This window comes from Saccopteryx bilineata, chromosome 1 (genome assembly GCF_036850765.1).
Source record: "Saccopteryx bilineata isolate mSacBil1 chromosome 1, mSacBil1_pri_phased_curated, whole genome shotgun sequence".
NCBI classification, from domain to species: Eukaryota; Metazoa; Chordata; class Mammalia; order Chiroptera; family Emballonuridae; genus Saccopteryx; species Saccopteryx bilineata.
In genome coordinates, this window is record NC_089490.1 from 367,114,570 (window position 1) to 367,137,337 (window position 22,768).

Here is a 22,768-nt window from a genome sequence, read left to right on the forward strand (position 1 = left end):
TTAGATCTGGATTCACGTTTAGTTCTGTCACTCCCTAGTTTGTTCCTTTGTTCAAGTAACCTAGGTAACCTGTACCACAAACTAATCAACTGCTTTAAGAAAGATGGTGTCATTCAATATTACAGCCAGTATTCCATGAGGAAGAAAAAAAACTTTGTTCCTCTTCACCTCTTCAAAAAAGGTTTTATTTTAAATAAGCCTATTCTCTTTCCAAAGATGAAAAGATTTAAGGAAAGGTCTAAAGTATGATGGTCATTTAATAAGTTCACTTTTGCGTAATTTCAGTTTACCTCTTTTTTTAATTCACTGTTCTTTTTTTCACGTTTATTCTTTCTCCTATTAAGATAACCATTAAGTATTTTTATTTTAAATACTGTGTTTTTTAGTTCCATAATTCCTGTTTTCCTTTTTTGAATTATCAGTTTGATCTTTTTAACCAATTTGATCAATTTTTAAAAATCTAAATTCCATTACATAGTTATAATCATTTTTAAGGGTCTATTTGTAAATTCCCTAAGCCATCTGTGAGTTTACTTCTGTTGCTTTCTTTCTTTTTACTTATGGGTAATATTTTTTTCTTCTCATGTTTTATAATTTTATATTTTATGCTGCACATTATATAAAAGAATAGTACAGACTATAGTATGTAATATTTTCTCTGAGAAGAGCCTCCACTTACCTACCAGGTAACTAAGATGAAAGGCTGATTGTTTTACCTAATCTGGAGTTGAGTTTGGTCAGGGCTTTGTACCACTGGTAACGTCCAGTGTCTTTAGGTCAGGATCAGGCCCTTTTCTCTTGCCGATTTCTTGGAAAGACCATCAAAATAAAGCTTATTTTTAGGGAAGAAGACAAAGTCAGGATTTTATGAGTTTGGGAGATCTGATTTTCAGTGGGTCTCTCAATGAGCAAGGGGTTGGAGGGAGAGGAAGAGTCCTGATCTGGATCGGGCATGGTTCTGTATCTCACTGAGAAGAGTGGACACTGTGAGGGTTGGGCTTTAGAGTGAGTCTTGAAGAATAAGCAGTCTAGTTGAGCCTCTGTTCTCAAGAAGATGTATTTACTCTCAGGATTAGTTTAAAGGCTCTTGGTTGTCTCGAGGTGCCTGAAACAAAAGACTCTCATCTTCTTGGGCAAGAGTTTCTGGAATAGCAAGGTTGAAAGTAATGTTATGGTGAACTGTGTAGTTGCTGAAAATGTTGGCTTTGGAGTCTAAGCACTGAAAAGAAACCTCTCCCTGCTTTGGAGCACAACCACCAGCTTCCTCCACATTATTGGTTTTGCAAAGAGAACTATTTCTGCCTTTCAGACTTCTAAATTCCTGTGCACCATACTAGCCTAGACCAGGCCGTAAAAAATTGGCTGAGCTCCCCTTGTTTCAACAAAGTTCCTGTGCTTATGATTTTGGCTTTTTTTTCCCGATCCTCCCACAGTCCGAGCATTGGATAAATGCCCTCATGTATAAAAGGCACTGTTTCTGTCTGCTCAGCTAGGAAAGGCTCATCCCTCTTTGGAAATTGTATGTTTAGATTTCTATGCTTCCAAGGCTTGTCGACAGTTTTAGTGAAAAATATGATTGTTTAATTTATGCAATGTTTTCTTGTTGTTGCATCAGAATTAGGGTCTTTTGGAAACCTCTACATCCTACTAGAAATTGGAACCTATTTTTTTTTTTAAGTGAGAGGAGGGGAGATAGTGAGACTCCTGCATGCTCCCTGACTGGGCTTTGCCTGGCAGCCCCCGTCTGGGGCCTATGCTCAAACCAGCTGAAACACTGGCTGTGAGAGGGGAAATGGGAGAGAAGTGGGGGAGGGAGGGGGAAAGCAGATGGTCACCTCTCCTGTGTGCCCTGACTGGGAATCAAACCCAGGACATCCATACACCAGGCCAACACTCTATCCACTGAGCCAAGTGACCTGGGCTAGGAGCTTTTTATAAAGTTAGGAAAAATAAATAAAAATAAAATTTATCAGTGAACCAGTAATAAATTGCATGTTACCCCCCAATCCTCATTTTCTTTTTGTTTTCTTCTCTTTTATTGAAGAATGATATTCTTGATAAATGCTCAAAAGACAAATTTATCTTTGGATGGAGTAAAACCAGCTCTTTGAGTTACTGTTTTCTAAGACTAATGCAGATGTTATTAAAAGAAACTTTTAAGTGTTAACAATTCAAACTTTAGTGAGTCCTTACTCATAGTACTCTGTTTTCATTTTACTTTTTAATTAAGCTTTAAATTTTTCTAATGGCTTCAGAAAAAATCAAGATGAGCCTATTTCTGTGCAGTAGCGTTCTGTAAATCTTCTGTCCAGGCTTTTGGAAAATCTCCGTTACTACAAACCCATTAATTCCAAACTCATTTTGGGGTATTAAATCAGTTCTTAGTACTTTGGGCTGTACACTGACCTAATTTTGACCTTGCAAAGCTAATCACCTAAAGAAACTAATTATTAAAACACATCTGTGCTGCTTAGAAATAGTAAGACTTGTCTTGAACTTGCATCATAGACTTCAGTGGGACATCTGGTATATATTTTAATAGGCTTCATTAAGTAAATTTTATGTGTTGAGGGGGAAGAGCATTGTGCGATTTTACCTCTACCAGTAGTTTTAGGTTCTCCTTGTATGAACGACCATCTGACCTAGGCCGTGGTCCTAAACTTGCTTTTCTCTGAAACCTGAATCTTTGTATAGTTAGGCTTAGATGGTGTTGGGATACTTAAATCTCTTCATTTATTCCCAGGAACTGTTTATTATTATTATTATTATTATTATTAAATTTAATGCAGTGACATTGATAAATCAGGGTACATATGTTGAGAGAAAACATCTCCAGATTATTTTGACATTTGATTATGCTGCATACCCCTCCCCCAAAGTCAGATTGTCTTCTGTCACCTTCTATCTGACTTTCATTGTGCCCCTCCCCTCCCCCCACCCCCTCTCTCTCCTTCCTCACCCCATCTCCCCCCCCCCCCGCCATTACCATCACATTCTTGTTCATGTCTCTGAATCTCATTTTTATGTCCCATTTATGTATAGATTCATATAGTTCTTAGTTTTTTCTGATTTACTTATTTCACTCCATATGGCTGAGTAGTATTCCATAGTATATATGTACCAAGCTTTTTAATCCACTCGTCCTCTAACGGACACTTGGACTGTTTCCAGATCTTCGCTATTATGAATAATGCTGCCACAAACATGGGGGTGCATTTCTCCTTTTGGAGCCGTTTTATGGTGTTCTTGGGGTATATTCCTAAAAGTGGGATAGCTGGGTCAAAAGGCAGTTCGATTTTCAGTTTTTTGAGGAATCTCCATACTGTTTTCCGCAGAAGCTGCACCAGTCTGCATTCCCACCAGCAGTGCAGGAGGGTTCCCTTTTCTCCACATCCTCGCCAGCACTTATTCTGTGTTGTTTTGTTGATGAGCGCCATTCTGACTGGTGTGAGGTGATATCTCATTGTGATTTTAATTTGCATTTCTCTAGTGATTAGTGATGTTTAGCATTTTTTCATATGCCTATTGGCCATCTGTATGTCCTCTTTGGAGAAGTGTCTATTCATTTCTTTTGCCCATTTTTTGATTGGATTGTTTGTCTTCCTGGTGTTGAGATTTACAAGTTCTTTATAAATTTTGGTTATTAACCCCTTATCAGACGTATTGTCAAATATGTTCTCCCATTGTGTAGTTTGTCTTTTTATTCTGTTCTTAATGTCTTTAACTGTGCAAAAGCTTTTTAGTTTGATATAGTCCCATTTGTTTATCCTGTCTTTTATTTCACTTGCCCGTGGAGATAAATCAGCAAATATATCACTTCGAGAGATGTCGGAGAGCTTACTGCCTATGTTTTCTTCTAAGATGCTTATGGTTTCACGGCTTACATTTGAGTCTTTTATCCGTTTTGAGCTTATTTTTGTGAATGGTGGAAGTTGGTGGTCTAGTTTCATTTTTTTTGCAGGTAGCTGTCCAATTTTCCCAACACCATTTATTAAAGAGTCTGTCTTTACTCCAATGTATGCTCTTACCTCCTTTGTCAAATATCAGTTGTCCATAGAGCTGTGGGTTTATTTCTGGGTTCTCTGTTCTATTCCATTGATCTATATGCCTGTTCTTATGCCAGTACCAAGCTATTTTGAGTACAATGGCCTTGTAGTATAACTTGATATCAGCAAGTGTGATACCTCCCACTTTATTCTTCTTTTTTAAGATTGCTGAGGCTATTCGTGTTCTTTTTTGGTTCCATATAAATTTTTGGAATATGTGATCTATATCTTTAATGTATGTCATTGGTATTTTAATTGGTATTGCATTGAATTTATAAATTGCTTTGGGTAATACATTTTAATGATGTTTATTCTTCCTAACCATGAGCACAGTATATGCTTCCACTTGTTTGTATCTTCCTTGATTTCTTTTATCAATGTTTTATAATTTTCCGAGTACAAGTCCTTAACCTCCTTGGTTAAATTTACTCCTAGGTACTTTAATTTTTGGTTGTAATAGTGAAGGGGATTGTTTCCTTAATTTCTCTTTCTGACTGTTCATTTTTGGTGTATAAAAATGCCTCTGATTTCTGAGTATTAATTTTATATCCTGCCACTTTGCTGACTTCATTTATCAGGTCCAGTAGTTTTTTTGACTGAGACTTTAGGGTTTTCTATATACAATATCATATCATCTGCAAATAATGATAGTTTTACTTCTTCTTTCCAAATTGAATGCCTTTTATTTCTTCTTCTTGTCTGATTGCTGTGGCCAGGACTTCCAGGACTATGTTGAATAAGAGTGGTGAAAGGGGGCACCCCTGCCTTGTTCCTGATCTTAAGGGGATTGCTTTTCATTTTTGCCCATTGAGTATGATGTTGGCTGTTGGTTTGTCATAGATGGCTTTTTATCATGTTGAGGTATGTTCCCTGTATTCCCACTTTGCTGAGAGTTTTGATCTTGAATGGGTGCTGGATTTTATCAAATGCTTTTTCTGCATCTATTGAAATTATCATGTGGTTTTTCCCCTTCCTTTTGTTTATGTGATGAATCACATTGATTGACTTGCGAATATTATATCAGCCTTGCCTCCCCAGAATAAATCCCACTTGATCATGGTGTACGGTTTTTTCCATATATTGTTGGATCCGGTTTGCTAATATCTTGTTGAGGATTTTAGCATCTATATTCATCAGGGATATTGGCCTATAATTTTCTTTCTTTGTGTTGTCTTTGCCTGGTTTTGGAATCAGAATTATGCTCACCTCATAAAAGGAGCTTGGAAGTCTTCCTTCCTTTTGAATTTTTTGAAATAACTTGAGCAGGATAGGAGTTAGTTCTTCTTTGAATATTTGGTAGAATTCACTTGTGAAGCCATCAGGCCCCGGACTTTTCTTTGTTAGGAGTTTTTTGATAACTGTTTCTATCTCATTTGGTGTAATCGGTCTGTTTAGGTTTTCTGATTCTTCCAGATTGATTTTTGGAAGATTGTATGTTTCAAGGAATTTGTCCATTTTGTCTAGGTTGTCTAGTTTTTTGGCATACAGTTCTTCATAGTATTTTCTTACAATATTTTGTATTTCTGTTGTGTCAGTTGTTATTTCTCCACTCTCGTTTCTAACTTTACTTATTTGAGTCCTCTCTCTTTTTTTCTTGGTGAATCTAGTTAAAGGTTCATCGATCTTGTTTACCTTTTCAAAGAACCAGCTCCTAGTTTCATTGATCCTCTGTATTGTTTCTTTAGCCTCTATGTCATTCATTTCTGCTCTGATCTTTATTATTTCCTTCCTTCTACTACATTTGGGCTTTACTTGCTATTCTTTTTCTAGTTCTTTTAGATGCAGGATTAAGTTGTTTATTTGAGCTTTTTCTAGCTTCTTAAAGTGTGCCTGTAGTGCTATGAACTTCCCTCTCAGTACTGCTTTTTCTGTGTCCCATAAATTTTGAGTTGTTGTATGCTCGTTATCGTTCGTTTCTAGGAATTATTTTATTTCTTCTTTGATCTCATTGTTAATCCATTCATTATTCAACAACCTGCTATTTAGTTTCTATGTGTTTGAGAATTTTTGAGCTTTTCTATTGTGGTTGATTTCTAGTTTTATGTGATCAGAGAAAGTGCTTGATATGATTTCGATCTTCTTAAATTTGTGGAGACCACTTTTATGCCCTAACATGTGGTCTGTCCTAGAGAATGTACCATGAGCACTTGAAAAGAATGTATATTCTGCTGCTTTAGGGTGAAAGGCTCTGAAGATATCTATTAAATCGAGTTGATCTAGTGTGTCCTTTAAGTCTGCTGTTTCTTTGTTAATTTTCTTTCTTGAGGATTTATCTAGTGATGTTAGTGGGGTATTGAAATCCCCTACTATTATATAGTATTGCTGTTGATCTCACCCTTTATATCCATCAAAGTCTGCTTTATATATTTAGGTGCTCCTATATTAGGTGCATAGATATTTATAATAGTTATATCTTCCTGTTGGATTGCTCCCTTTATCATTATGTAGTGGCCTTCTTTATCTCTTACCATATCCTTTGTTTTAAAGTCCATTTTGTCTAATATAAGTATTGCTACCCCAGCTTTTTTTTTCAATTCCATTTGCATGAAATGTTTTTTTTTCCATCCTTTTACCTTTAATCTGTGTGCATCTTTTGTTTTAAGGTGTGTCTCTTGTAGACAGCATATGTACGGGTCCTGTTTTCTTATCCATGCAGCTACCCTATGTCTTTTGATTGGATCATTTAATTCATTTACATTTAAGGTTATTATTGATATGTAGTTGTTTATTGCCATTTTTTTCTTTAAAGCTGTATTCCTCTTTTGCTAAATTTTTTTCCCACTTTGATCTGTTTACAATAGGCCCCTTAACATTTCCTGCAGCACTGGTTTGTTTGTAATGAATTCCTTGAGTTGTTGTTTTGTTCTGTTTTTTGTCTAGGAAGCTTTTTATTTCTCCTTCAATTTTAAATGGTAGCCTTTCTGGATAAAGTAGTCTTGGTTGTAGGTTCTTGTTCTGCATTACTTTGAATATTTCTTGCCATTCCCTTCTGGCCTCAAGTGTTTCTGTTGAGAAGTCGGATGTCATCCTTATGGGGGCTCCTTTGTAGGTGATAGCTTTTTTTTCTCTTGCAGCTTTTAATATTTTCTCTTTATCGCTTAGCTTTAGTATTTTAATTATGATGTGTCTTGGTGTAGGTTTCTTTGGGTTCCTCTTTAACGGAGTTCTCTGTGCTTCTTGAACTTGTGAGAGTTTCTCCTGCATTAATTTAGGGAAGTTTTCAGCTATGATATGATTGAACAAAGTCTCTATTCCTTGTTCTTTCTCTTCTTCTTCAAGAACCCCTATGATGTGGATGTTATTTCTCTTCATGTTGTCACAGAACTCTCTAAGTGTTTCCTCAGACTTTTTGAGTCTCTTTTCTTTTTTCTTCTCTGCCCTCTTGCCTTCATTCAAGTTGTGCTCCAACTCGCTGATTTGATCCTCAGCTCTATCCATCCTGTTTTTAATTCCTTCCATTGTGATCTTCATTTCTGATATTGTATTTGTCATCTCCAACTGATTCTTTTTTAATATTTCAATATCCTTTTTTATACTTGCTATTTCTTTATTTAGGTGTTCGTAATGATCATCCATTGTTGTTCTAAGATCCCTAAGCATCCTTACAATAATTATTTTGAACTCCATATCCAGAAGTTTGGTTATTTTCATATCACTCATTTTATTTCCTGAAGGTTTCTCTTGTGGTTGCATTTGGATTGCACTTCTCTGCCTTCTCATTATGTCTGTATATTTGGGTGTTTTGTTTGTAGAGCTGGTTGAGTCTAGGCTTGGTGTTTTATGGCCCAGGAACTGTTTTTTTAATTGTATTATGTTCCCAGAACTGCAAGACTTTGGAAATGTAACAAGCCAGATATTTCTTCCATCATGAAGCATTAATGGGGATACATATTAAAATTCACCTTATGGATATTGAGTAAACCAAAGAGTTATTGAGATTTGATTCCATGTAATAGAAGCATTGTGGCTATATAAGAAAATGTCTATATTTTTTAGAGCTATAAACTGAAGTATATAGGATCTCCCCATGATGTCAGACATTGCTTCAAAATAGTTCAGCAAAAAAAGGGGACGGGGAACAGAGGGAGAATAGATGGAGTAAATATGCCAAATACTGGCCCTGGCCAGTTGCTCAGTAGGTAGAGCATTGGCCTGGTGTATGGATGTTCTGGGTTTGACCCCCGATCAGGGCACACATGAGAAGCAGCCATCTGCTTCTCTTTCCTGCCTTCACCCCTTTCTCTCCCTCTTCTACTCCCATAGCCAGTGGCTCACTTGATTTGAGCATGCCCCTGCGCACTGAGGATAGCTTGGTTGGTCATAGCATGTTATCCTCAGGGGCTAAAAATAGCTCCATACCCAAGCATTTACCACAGACAGGGTTGCCAGGTGGATCCCAGTTGGGGCACATGCAGGAGTCTGCCTCACTATCTTCCTTCCTCTCACTTAAAAAAAATATGCCAAATACTTATAACTGTTGAATATAGGTGATAGGTACTCACAGGTTCTATACTTGTGTCTGTTTGAAATTTTCCATGTTTTTTTTTAATCATACTGTTGAAAGTTTATAAGAAATGCTTCACAGTGATGAGGCAAAGGTACTGTGTTGAGATTAAGTTGTTTCTATAGCTACCAAAGCTGAGCACACATGTTTACCCTATGGCTTAACATCTCACTTAAGTCTTTAAACAATAGAAATGTGTTCATATGTTCACCAAAAAGACATGAACAAGAATGTCCAGGCCCTGGCTGGGTGGCTCAATGGATACAGCATCATTCTGGCACACCAAGGTCACAGTTCAATTCCTGGTCAGGCCACACAAGAAGCAATCAGTGAGTGCACAACTAAATGTAACAACTAAGCAAAAGGAGTTGACGCTTCTCTCTCAAATCAATGGAAAAATAAATAGAAGAATGTCTATTGCAGCATTCTTCACTGTAGCCCCAAACTGGAAACAAGCAAAACATTCATAGTAGTAGAATGGATAAATAATGGTGTATTTATGGAGTAGTATACATCAACAAAAAAGATGATCTTCATTATATGCTGCAACATAAAGGGTTTTCATAAACAGAATATTCATTAAAAAGCAAAATAAATCATATAGAAAAGTTTCTATATTTAAATTTTCAAAACAAGCTAAATTTATACATGGTTATAAATATCAGAATAGTGGCTACATTTTGTGGGAGGACTTAGTACTTGGCGGGGGATAATAAAAGCTCTGAGACCTTGAGAGAAATAATCACACTCAAGCAGGACTGGAATATTTATCTCAAGCATAGCAATAAGCATGAAAATGGTTTATTTATCAAATAATCAATAAGAATGGACTCTTGATTAGAGATGTCAGGGGAGTTCTCTCAGAGGCTTATCTCAGAGGCTGCCAATTAGAGTTATTAGGTTGTGATAATAAATGAGTTTGACTAGGTATTTTCCTCTTTGATTCAAGCAGTTTGCCATGGTATAAATGACCTGTATGGAAGTAATCTTCCCAGTTCAGACTCCTTTTGACTTACACTCTGTCAGAAACCATTGTAAATATTGGCATTCAGCTCTTCTAAAAATCCTTAGGTACTTAATGTTCTCAGATGTCTGATATAGGTATACCGATGTATTCCCAAGGAGGATTAGTCCTCGTGGAATTGGAAAAATAAATTTTGTTATATATACCAGAGGGCTCATAACAATATTTACCAAAATCAGTCAATTTTTTAGAAGACATATGAGTAAGTAAAGGATCAATTTTGAAATAGAAGGGAGTTTTCTGAAAATGGTTAAAATCAAAAAGGAAAGTTTTAATAGTGATAATATACCACTGTGATTAAACGCTTTAGATCTAATGGGCCGGGTTTGCCAGCATGACTTTAGAAGATGTGTTTGATGGACAAGAGTGTGGTGGTTACCAAGGGTGGGGGGGGAGGGAGGACATGGGAGGGAGGGAGGGAGAGAGTTAGGGGGAGGGGGAGGGGCACAGAGAACTAGATGGAGGGTGACGGAGGACAATCTGACTTTGGGCGAGGGGTTTGCAACATAATTTGATGACAAAATAACCTAGACATGTTTTCTTTGAATATATGTACCTTGATTTATTAATGTCATCCCATTACCATTAATAAAAATTTATTTAAAAAAAAAAAAAAAAAAAGAAGATGTGTTTGATTTCTCCAAACTTCAAATTTTTTATATGAAAAGAGAAGATAATGATACCAGTACCTACCTCCTGGGTATTATTTTGAGTACTAAATGAAATAATATGTACAAGCTTTTATTGTTATGTCTGGCACATAGAAAATGCTCATAAAATGATCCAGTTTATATTGCCATTCACTTTCCTGTCTTGCCTTAAAGAAAGGGCTGTTTGTTTAAGTTTACTTTTAACTTATCTATTTGATTATGGGGATTTGGGATTTTGTCATTTCATACATTGATTTACTTATTCCATCATTATTGAACTGACCAGTTTTTTTATTGGCCGAGGTATGCAATGAAAACTCTTTGACCAATTTGTATACTTGAGTATCTAATGTAGTAGAGAATGAGACCATCTTTCAAAATGCTGCATATATGCAAATCAGCTGTTTATCAAAGCAAAATCACTTGCTCTCCCTACAGTTTTGCATAGTCACGTTTTTAATTTCTACGTCACTAACACAGCAACATAACTAATACAGAATGCCCCCCCCCCCCCGTCCCCTTTAACAACTGGTATGTCCTGGCTGTCTCCAAAGGCTGCATTCTTTTATCATCTTTATTCTTTCATTCAGCATCCAACCACATGGACAAGGGGTGGACCAGACTGAGAAGTATAGGGACACCATTGTTGTTTTCCTACCCATGTGAAGCTATCAGAATGGCTGCTCAAGTAGTCTTTTAGCTGCTCTCTTTGATTTGGTAAATACCTATAGGGCAAATGTAGTCCAAATGCCAGTCTCATTGGACTGAGTTTTGGCTTGGTAATGCTTTAATTTATCTCTCTGATACCTTCAAACTGGTAGTATTTTAAATTTTTTCAACTCTTATAGTTGCTTCCAGCAAAAGAATCACTATATTTTATGTAGTCCACCACTACAGGAGCCAGATTCCTCACTGCACTGTTTTTTACTCCTGAAGGCCCCCTGCCTATAACACTCTTCCCCATTCTCTAAACTATCTCCTTCTTACTTGATGCCTCAACTTAAATATTACTTTCTCTTTTTTTGTTTTTTTTTTGTTTGTTTGTTTGTTTTGGGGTTTTTTTGTTTTTTTTTTTACAGGGACAGAGAGAGAGAGAGATAGGGACAGACAGACAGGAACAGAGAGAGATGAGAAGCATCAATCATCAGTTTTTGGTTGCGACACCTTAGTTGTTCATTGATTGCTTTCTCATATGTGCCTTGACTGCGGGCCTTCAGCAGACCGAGTAACCCCTTGCTCGAGCCAGCGGCCTTGGGTCCAAGCTGGTGAGCTTTTTGCTCAAGCCAGATGAGCACGTGCTCAAGCTGACGACCTTGGAGTCTCGAACCTAGGTTCTTCCGCATCTTAGTCCAACCCTCTATCCACTGTGCCACTACCTGGTCAGGCAAATATTACTTTCTCTGGGCAGCCTTCCCTGATCCTACAGAATAGATCCTAATACATCCATTAAATGTTCCTCCCTGTAATAGCACTCACCATACTCATGATGCTTTCTTTTGTTCAGTTGGAGATCCTTATAGGCCCTTTAAGTCAGTCTCAGCATGTCTGCATTCACCTCCATATCCTCACTGCCTAAGCAAAATGCCTGGGCATTCTACCTAAGCAGTGAAAACATCTGTTCAGTTAACGTATATAATAGCAGAAATTAATCTGTGCTCTTAGAAATCAGGATAGAAGTGAGGTAAGTGTTGGTGAGGATGTGGAGAAAAGGGAACCCTTGTGCAGTGTTTATGAGATTGCATACTGGTGCAACCACTGTGGGAAAGAGTATGGAAGTTCCTCAAAACAGGGAAGATAGAGCTATCATATGACCCAGCAACCCCACTCTGGGTATATATCAAAAGAAAACTTAAAAAAAGGTCTGGAAGAGATATTTGTACTCCCATGTTCATTGTAACATTATAGCCAAGGTCCAGAGACAACCTAAGTGTCCATCAATGGACGAGTGGATAAAGATGTGGCTTATATATGCAATGGAGTATTATTCAGCCATAAAAAGAAAGAAATCCTGTAATTTGTGACAACAAGGGTGGACCATAAAGGCATTTTGCTGAATGTAACACGGCAAAGAAAAATTCTGTATACCATTTATATGTGGAATTTGAAAAAACCAACTCTCAGAAACTGAGCGTAGAATGGTGTTTACCAGTGGCCAGGGGAAATGGGGAGACACTGATCAAAGGGTACAAACTGCAAGTTGTAAATATGAAGAAGATCTGGGGATTTAGTGTATATCATGGTGATTATAGTTAATAATATATTATGTACTTGAAAGTTGCTAATTTCTCACTATAAAAAAACTGATAATTATGTGATTCTGATGGTGAAGTTAGTTAACACTGGTGATAATTGTTTTGCAGTATGTAAGTGTATCACATCAACACATTGCATACCTTAAATTTATCTGTTCTATGTCAATTATATCTCAGTAAAGCTGGGAAAAAAGAAATCGGGATAGTCAATACCATGTAGGGGTAAAAGTGTCTAGGATTAGCTAAATGCATAAGGGGGATTACTAGGCTACTGGATGTTCTAGTTCTTGATCTGAGTGTTGGTTTTAAGCTGTATTCCGAATTCATCATGATAGACACTTATGTGTAAAATTTCTGAACATACAATCTAAAAGGTTTTTTAAAGTGAAAATATTGGTAAATTTCAATGAATATTGGATATAGAAAACAATATCTTGTGTTTATAGCTAGGAAGAAATGTAGAGCAGTTAGGGCATGTAAGGTATCAATTTATAAAATGTCAGGATTAAAGCACTTATGTTTTAGGCTCTGAATAGGTGATTCCTTCTGCTCCCTAAAATCATTATAATAAGCAATTCTGAAATTACAAGGGAGCAAGCCAAGTAAATTTTAAAAGAATTTTATTTATAATCTGGGAATATTAGACCTATTGTCTGTTTTCCATATTGCTAGGTCTGTTTCTAAACTAGTCAATTTGGCAGTATCCCTTGAGATGTATATGGCATTTAATGTGTATTGTTCCCTAGAGGAATTATGAAAGGAAGAAAAGATGCAGATTTCCTCTTGGGATAAAGTAGAAAATTAATTGAAGAAGGAAGAGTCCATAATTTAAGGTATAGTTAATATTGGGAGAAAATCATAACACATAATTGTCATATTTGCTGATTGTCTTAGTTTTAATATCAGTTATCACTAGCAGAGTTCATGCTTTTTAACAGCAGCAGTGGCTTGTATGGCTTTTGTTTGTATTTTCATCTGGTTGGTTTATATACAGTGATGTAAGCTATAATAATCATTTTTATGCATTATCTTCTTACTCTTTCTTCGCTTGTTTTACACTCAGCAGTTGGCTTTTGAATTCCATATTAAGATTTTGAAAGAAATATTCCAACAAAAAATGAATTGTATTTTTGTTATAGTGATTTTGCTGCATGGATTACAAGCACTCTGTCTCCATGCTTGGATAAACTCCATCAAAAGCACATTATCCTCCTACTTCTGTGGACAGCTGCCTAATTGTATCTGCTGTAACCACACGCTGTTGGAACATGATACCAATGAAGAACAGAAATGATAAATTACTCCCTGCAGGTGATAGTGATAATGATAATTTTTAATTTCCTTCTTCCCCATAAGGTCTAGTCTGATCCTGTTTCATTGGCTGCCATCCTGTTACATGCACACATGATACACCCTCTTTAAAGAAATACTCATCACACCAAAATACATGAGAAAGTACTTTCATTTTTATTTCAAGTCATTGTTCTTCAAATGAACATGTGTAAAGTGAGCTGCATCGACCTTGATGTGTATGGGATAAAATTGTGGCTTAAAACCGACTTTTAAATGATTCAGTTTATAAACACAGTGACTTGTTTTCTCTCTTTTTGTGAAATCCACAAAGACATGAGCAGCTCATTCTGCAACTGTATTCTAATGCTTAGGAATATTTAAAATTCACAACAAAGTTACATGCCTGTATTATTTTCCTGTGTACTGCAAAGTCATTGTGGAGGATTCTCACCAAATTAAAAGCATAATCAAACTATTCCAGAAATTTACTGTACGCATGCGTTTTTCTTTCATTCTGTTTTCTTTTACCCTCGTCGTTGTTCTTAATTACCACTCATTCTCTCTCTCTCAGTGTAAGAGACTTTTAAGTAAAATGTTTTTGATTGTGATATAATTCAGTGAAATTTTATTTATTTGTGAATTTGCCTTTGCAGATTAACTTTACTTCTACAGATATTTGATTTTAATGCTTACTTTTTCCCTCAGCAGTTCTCTTTGCCCCTGACAAGATATATATGTGGAACAAAGGACGAATTTATTCTGTGGTCAGGTCTTCTAGCATATCTGATCTTTTCCAAGCACACGTCAAGCTGTGCTGTGGTTATTTATTACCATTGTCTGTTAGTCTTCACTTTCAATTTCCTATGCTTGTTCTTTTTCTTATATTTGAATGACTTCCACAGAGAAAGGGTAAAGTCATTGAAATTAACATTTTAAAGATCTAGAGATACCCTGTTAAAGTGATGGCATGATGGTAGCAAGGTAGTGAAACTGTCATTGGAAAGAAGTGGCATCTTCTACAGCAAAGTAGTTTTGTACCCAAATCAGCTCACATATTAGGTTATAATGGCTTTGCAGAAATAAAAACACTAGTCATAGTTCAACTGGTTTATGTGACAATTGTTTTCTTGTTTTTTTTTTTTTCTAATCTCTGTTTTATTTAGGCTCACTTACACAGCAAAAGAAACAAAAAGTGCCCTTTTGCTTGGAGTGGTATTCTAGGCCTTGCTTGTGTTTGAGGGTATTACCCAACCAGAAGTTCCCATTGTTTTTTCAGAGTAAGAATCTTCAACTTTCTCAATTATAGTAATGCTAGCTGATGCGTCAATTATCAGCACATAATATCTAAGTCCAGTGAATTTCTTCCTGACCTCTTCCTCATGCTTCTGCTTTATATGTGCTGTGAATTGATCTTAATGTTACCCTCAACCAAACATGTTTAGGAAGGTAAATCTGCATGAGGAGCTGAAGATACATCCTTCATTTTTATTTTTCTTTCCTATTTTATGTATTTGCCTTGAGGCTTGAAAACTGCTTTTTGGTTGCCCCAAACTATGCAGGATTTTTCACTGTGTTTTTGAAGGTATGGGGAAGGGAGGATTAGTTTCTTCTCTGATTTTTTAAATTAAATTTTATAGATAATTGGTTGGGGGTTGGAAATCAATTGTAAAATATCTTTATATTCTCAGATCTTTAACTTTTTAATTTTGTTGTGAATTCATGTTGTAAACTTGCATATCAGCCTCTTTTCTTCAGTAAGACCCATAAGTTCTATAATAGGTCTACCATATTAATATTGCCATTCTGGGTTTTTTTTAATCAGAATTCAATACATGATGTTTTACCTGGTGTATGTTACACATTTCCAGTCACATCTTCTGATAATATTATAAGAGCTTCTTCTAAACCTGAATTTGTTGTTTCCACAAAAAGTTTTGTTTGCCTACTAGAATTTTTTTTTGTAACATAGAATATAAGGAGTATATAAAACATGTGTACCTTAAAGAATTAATTATTAAGTAAGCTCCTTCCCATGAAGCCCACTTACTAGAATCTTTAAAAGTCTTCTTAATGTTTTATATAGTTTGGCAATTACTTATTACTGTGACTATTCCATTTACATCTGTACTCCTTTCTACTTTTTTTCCAGTTTGTGTTTGCTAACCTCTATTGGAAAATGTTTCTTTTTTAAAAAAATGTTTTGCTGGATATAGAATTTTAAAGGTTTTTTACCCTGTTCCAATAGTTTTTTATTTTCCATCATGACCTTCAGTTACATGTATGTTAGATTTCTAGTCCCTGTGGCTGGCTCTCTGCATTTTATTTCAATCTTTTCCCTTTGGTTTTTCAAGTTAGATCATTTCTATTGATCTATCTTCAAATTCATTGATTTTTTTTCTGCCACCTCCATTCTGCTTTTCAGCCCCAGATAGTTTATAGTGTCTATTTTTCTACTGAAAATTCCAGTTATCTGATTAATTTCCATGTGTTTTCTATTACCTCACACCAGCATAGTTACAGCTTCCGTTTTAAAATCTTTGTCTTAGGCCTGACCTGTGGTGGCACAGTGGATAAAGCGTCAACCTGGAAATGCTGAGGTCGCCAGTTCGAAACCCTGGGCTTGCCTGGTCAAGGCACATATAGGAGTTGATGCTTCCAGCTCCTCCCCCCTTCTCTCTTTCTGTCTCTCCTCTCTCTCTCTCCCTCTGTCTCTCCCTCTCCTCTCTAAAAAAAAAAAAAATGAATAAATTAAAATCTTTGTCTTGACAGTTACAGCATCTGGGCATTTCAGAGTTAGCATCTCTTGATTGTCTTTTCTCTTTGAGAATTGGTTACATTTTCCTGATTTTTTGTATGATGAGTAATTTTGGATTGTGTCCTAGGTGTTGTACATGTTATGTTGTGTGGATAAGATGTTCCCATTTGGTGTTAGCAGTCAGTCAATGCAATTAAAAGTGAAAACATCAGTCTGTCCACAGTGTCTGGGCAGACATGGTTCAAATCTGAGTTTCATTCTCTAAGCATTTGTTACACTAGTTGAGATGGATCTCTCCTTCACATATACACGTAAGGAATTACTCTGAAACTTTTGTAGGTTTTGCAAATCTTAGTTTAGTTCTCTAAGTCTTTACTTGTTGATTTGGGTTTTTCCTGCACAAATTTTTTTAGGGGTTAATCCTGGCACTTGTGCCAGTGAGTTAGGTTTTAGTTCAATTCTCTCAGCCTTTGGTATGTTGGTTTGGATCTTACCTGGGTGCTCAGGGGTTAGGCTGAGGCTTGTTTGGCTTTATACATAGAATTAGGAGGGCCTCTGCTCTTCTCCTGCCTATTCTACGCTCTCCATTTTTTTCAGAGCTGAAAATTCTTGGTTCCATTGAAGTTTAGTTATTCAGTTATTTCATAAAGTGCACTGTCTATTTAATGAAGCTAGGTATATTTAAGAAACTGAAGACTAAAAACGTTAATTTAACTAAACTTTATTGATAACCTGCTGTATAACAGACTCGTACTGGGTAAAGGGTGAAAAAATATAAATTACTCATAGGCTTTGCTTACAAATAAATTACAGTCTGTTAGGGCACTAAGGATATGGTGGTGAACAAGATAGACATACAGGAATAAATTAAGAAAATAGTTAAATTAGTGGAGAGGTATTAGGAAATAACTGAAACTGAAAAAGTAGTATTTTAGCAATGCTCTCATTAGCTACATGGTTTTCTGTAATAATCTCTAGCTGAATACTATGTTGCTGTATAATTCTATTTGACAGAATTATAAATAGTATTTCGATTTTCTCTTGGTATCTAAAGTATAATGAACCTGAAGGTTAAATATTGAATTTGGTTTGAATTTAATCTATATTAACCCTGCAGATCAATAACACTTCATATTTTCAACAAAACCAGCAGTGTTCTGTTTTTAACACTTTATAAGCTTTATTTAATGCCAATTTTAAATATCAGTTAAGTCAAGCTAGGCCCACAGTGAAAGAAAAAGGAATGGTATCATTTAAAGTTTAAACAAAAAGAAAGAAAAATTATGCATTCATTTAAGTATGTTCAGTTCTTTTAGAGACTTTTGTGCTATCATAGTAACCCTTGGAGTTACTTTAGAGTTTCTCTTTTCGATATTTATTTAAAAATAAGTTTTATTTGCATACTATTACTCGTTTCTATTTTATTTTTAAAAAAAGTAACATTTAAGTATTCCATTGATTTCATAGCAATATCCATAGTGAGTAGATTGCTTTAAAACTGGATGCGCAACATCAAAAGAAATTCAGTTAGCTGTCTGTATAAAAGAATATTTATTATTTATTTTATTTATTATTAATTTATTGCTATGTAACAAACCACTGAGGAAACACTGTGTTTGAAGTCACAGTCATTTAGATTTATTTGTTTATGATTCTTCAGTCTGGACTGGACTCTACTCGTTTTTCTGCTAGTCTCTCCTGGGGTCTCTTATGCAGCTGCAGTTGTCTGGAGGCCTGACTGGAGCTGGAGGGTCCAAGATAGCTTACCTCCATGGCAGCATCTCTGGGGGAGTCTGCATGGGCTGGGCGCAGCTGAGCCTCTTTCTCTTCATAGAGTCTCTCACCTCTCAGAGTCTGCCATGATCCCTTCCCTGATAAGACATTGATTATTTGATTAGCCTTGTTGCCCTTATTATTATGTTGTTTCTGTGGGGAAAAGCCAAATTATATTACTTTATTTTTACTGATAACATTTTTTCCTGGAAAAATGATGACCTGCTTTAAATTTAAGAGGTACCTGGTCTTTGCAATGGTTTTTTACTTGCCATGTTTTAAAAGACTAAATAATAAATTATTGTCATGTAATTAACTTATTTTTCTTTTTTTTTTTTAATAAGGCAATTGCTGGCTACTTTGATATATATTTTGAGAAGAATTGCCATCACAGGGTAAGTATTATGAGTTGTCTCATAAGAATTAATTATGTGAAATACATTGCATTTTATTTTTGTGCCCCAAGGTGTTTGATCATAAGCATTTTGCTGCTGTAAGCAATTGGAGCTTGTATTTGATGTAGTAGATTAATGTACCATGTTATTAAATATCTTGTACTTCATCAGATACTTTTGAACTCTACCAATGCAGGTCGTGTTCTCTACGGGCCCCCAGAGTACAAAAACACACTGGAAGCAAACAATATTTCTATTGGAAAAGCCATTTTCAGTTAAAGGAGGTGAGAAAGAAAAGGGGAGGAAATGTCTTATTTGTTCTGAAATATACAGTATTCATTCATTCTACAACGACTTTTTATGTGCCCGTTGTATTTGAAGCAGTATAACAGATGCTAAAATAAGATATTCTTAGAGCTTACCATCTACATACATTTTAGATGGCATGTCAGTTCATTTAAGAAGTAATTTTTAAATTTTTATTGAATTTATTGGGGTAACATTGGTTAATAAAGTTATACAGGTTTCAGATGTACAATTCTATAATATGTCATCTGTATATTGCATTGTGTGTTCACCACCCAAAGTCAGGTCTCCTTTTGTCACCATTTCTCCTCCCTCTACCCACTTCTACCTCCCTCACCTCCCTTTCCTCTGGCAATCATCATACCATTGTCTGTGTCTGGTTTCTTTTTTCTTCTTCTTCTTTTCCTTTTTTAATTAAGTGAGATGGGGAGGCAGGCAGGGAAACAGACTCCCGCATGCACCCCAACTGGGAACCACCTGACAAGCCCCCTAGGGGTTGATGCTCTGCCCGTCTGGAGCTGCTGCTCCGTTCCTCAGTAACCAAATTATTTCAGCACCTAAGGTAAAGTCCTGGAGCCATCCTCAGCGCCCAGGATCAACTTACTCAAACCATTTGAACCATGGCTGCAGGAGGGGAAGAGAGAGAAAGGAAAGAAGAGGCAGAGGGAGGGGTGGAGAAGCAGATGGGCACTTCTCCTGTGTGCCCCAACCAGGAATCAAGCCCGAGACTTCCACATGGCAGGCTGACGGTCTACAACTGAGCCAATTGTCTAGGACTTGTTTTCTTTTTTCTTTTTCTTTTCTTAATCCCTTCATCTTTTTCACCTCACCCCAGCCTCAACATTCTTCCCCTCTGAGAGCTGTCAGTCTGTTCTCTGTATCTTTGAGTCTGTTTTTGTTTTGTTTCTTTTGTTCATTAAATTCCACATGTAAGTGAAATTATATGGTATTCGTCTTTCTCTGACTGATTTATTTCACTTAGCATAATACTCTATGTTCATCCATGCTGTCACAAAAGGTAAGATTTCCTTTGAAGAAATAATTTAAAGAAAAATTTTATTTAAATCTAATTTATTCCAGTGAAAGTGTATGTTACATATTATGTAACTCTTATTTTGAGCAACAGAATAATTCAAAAAATTTTTCTTTAAGCAATAACTGGTATTTACTAAGTGCAAATATAACCAGAAGAAAGTGTTTTCATTTCCCAAGTGACTAAAGGGTAATATCACCAATAATGGTAAAGTAAAAATTGAAGAGAGTGTTGTTCAGTAATTATCGTAATCAAAATATATTTGTCTAGAATGCACTCTACTGTCTCCATCTCTTCAAATCCTAGTGTTCAATGACCAGTCACTTATGTGTTCCTTTATTTTATATCTCATTGATTGTTCACTTATGTGAGCATCCGTAGTTCTTATAAAGTACACACTAAGCTCCAAACATTAGAATTTGATTATGAAACCTCTACTCTTTTAAATTTAAGCTCTTATTACCTATGAGTTTTTTTGTCCCACCTTTACTGAAAGCCTCCTGACTGTAGAAAAAGTGAATGTACAATAAACTTCAATGAAAAGTTACTCAACATCGCTAGTAACTCAGGGGAAGGATAATTAATCTATAAGACACTTCCTTATTCATCACTATGGGGAAAAGAATACATACAGTTTAACAGTGTCAACTGTTGGTGATAATGTAGACAAATGTAACTTTTATACTCTTCTGCTGGTGGTCTTAATTGGTACAAAAACTTTAAAGAATAGTTCGATGCCAGGTTAAGTATAGATGTACTATCCCTACACCACAGTTTTTCCCTTTTTGTGTACAAGAACTTGCACAACAGTATGGTTTGTAGAAGTGAAAATTTAGATACAACTGTAATGTCCATCAACAGAAGTTAGATATACAATAAAATATAGCAGATAAAATAAATTATATATGTGTCTATCAAAGGCAACATTGAGCAAAAGAAGTGCAGAATGAGTCCTTCAATATAACATTTATTCGAATTTTTAAAGTATACATAGACACACACAGTAAAATTAAGAAGCAACACTTCAGAGTGATACCACTGAGTTCAGGGTAGTGGTTACCTTTGGGGAAGGATAGAAATAAAATCAGAAAAGGCTATGAAGGGGGTTCAATGCCATATATTTGAATTATTTTTTTTTAATTGAAGGATTGGTGGGAGAATGTTAGTATTTGACAAATTTTGAGTAGTGAATCCTAGGCAGTTATTATATTATTTCCTATATGTTTAAAGTATTTTATAAAAATCTATAGTTTTGATCTCTTGTCAATGAATAAGTTGAATTTAGTAGATGCAGAGAAACATTATTAGAGCAAAGCAGCACCTTGTTATTTTTCACTTTGAGTTTGCAGTGCTATGGAAATAAAACTTTGATGGCGTGCTTTTCTTTTATTCCAGAAAGGTTGAGCACAGCAAAACTAAAACAGACAAACACAGATGAAATACTTTCACATTCTCATTTTTGGTTTGTTTGTTTTTGTATAGTTCTGTGTTTTGGGTTTTTTTTAGGTCAAAAGTTTTTAGTTTTGATTAAATTTATTGGGGTGACAATGGTTAGCATAATTATACAGGTTTCGGGTGCCCAGTATTACAACACATCTCTGTACACCGTATTGTGTGTTCACCCCCCCTCCCGTCAAGTCTTCATCCATTACTATTTCTCCCCCCATACCATCCTTGGATTGATGTTTGGGAAAGTGAAAATGTTTTTTTCTACACCATAACCATTTTCTGGTTCTAATACTAGAATTTTAAAGGCATTACTAATTTATTTATTTTTTAATCTTGAGGGAATAAAAAGAAAAAGAAAATAATCTTGAGGAAGATTTAAAATAGCATTTGAAAATTCTCCTACCTAATTACAATAAAATATTATTTTATGCCTAGTAAAAAAATTTGAAATCCTAACTATTCTTTCCCTAGTAATTCTTAGAGTAATTGATTTGACTTTTTCAGACTACTACGAGGGAGTTGTGTGACTAATGTTGCCCTCTGACACTATCTACATTCCATGTTTTCTTCACTGCTAGCGTGTAGGTACTTGTATTTAATACTTCACAAAGTAGAAGAATACCCTAAAATAGCACATCTGAAGAAAGATTTGAAAGGGAAATTTCAAAGAATGGAAAATGTGATTATTCTCAGCTATGGAAGTATAAAGAAAAGATTGTGTTAGTACATAAGTATATCACTTTTTTTTAACTCTGCTGAACCTCTGATGGTGGGACTAATGAATAGAAGCCAAAAGCTGTGGGGCAGAGTCCTAAAAAGGACATGCTAATCAGAAAAAGAGCTCTAGAAATCTACATGGGATGTAGGTTTGTTGAGATTTAGATGAGTACTTGAATGTATATATGTAGGATGAAATGCCTGAGGCCAGGCAAAGTAGCTGGGGCAGCTGTGAACCAAACAGTTCTCAGAATTTACATAGGGGTGTGGTATCCAAGTGTCAGCCTGCTACAGTGGGGAGTTAGTTTGGACCCTATAGAGTAGCTTTAGTTTCATAGTGGGAGTAAACTATCCGTAAAGTTTACTCTGTTGGAGCTTAAAAACAAATCTTGAAAGGAAAAAACTTAGCCATAAGTTATGTTAATGGCAACTAGGGAAACCAACAAAACTAAGACACTCATCAACATAAAATTCATCCTGGTCAGCATTCAACCCAACACTGGATGAAGGAAAATATCAGTCAATCGAAACAGACCCAGAAGTGATGGAATTAACACTCAAGCATGTAAAA

The 22,768-nt window shown here is 35.7% G+C and overlaps 1 protein-coding gene across 3 annotated transcripts in view; it reads left to right on the plus strand.

Annotated features, from left to right (window-relative positions):
- Window positions 1-22,768, plus strand: part of PRMT3 (protein arginine methyltransferase 3) — a 94,691-nt gene that overhangs the window by 57,574 nt on the left and 14,349 nt on the right. For all 3 annotated transcript variants that reach the window (XM_066251130.1, XM_066251132.1, XM_066251131.1), the window contains 2 exons: window positions 18,642-18,692; window positions 18,889-18,976. In XM_066251130.1, coding sequence (XP_066107227.1) covers window positions 18,642-18,692; window positions 18,889-18,976 — 139 coding nt within the window. The remainder of the gene's footprint in view (window positions 1-18,641; window positions 18,693-18,888; window positions 18,977-22,768) is intronic.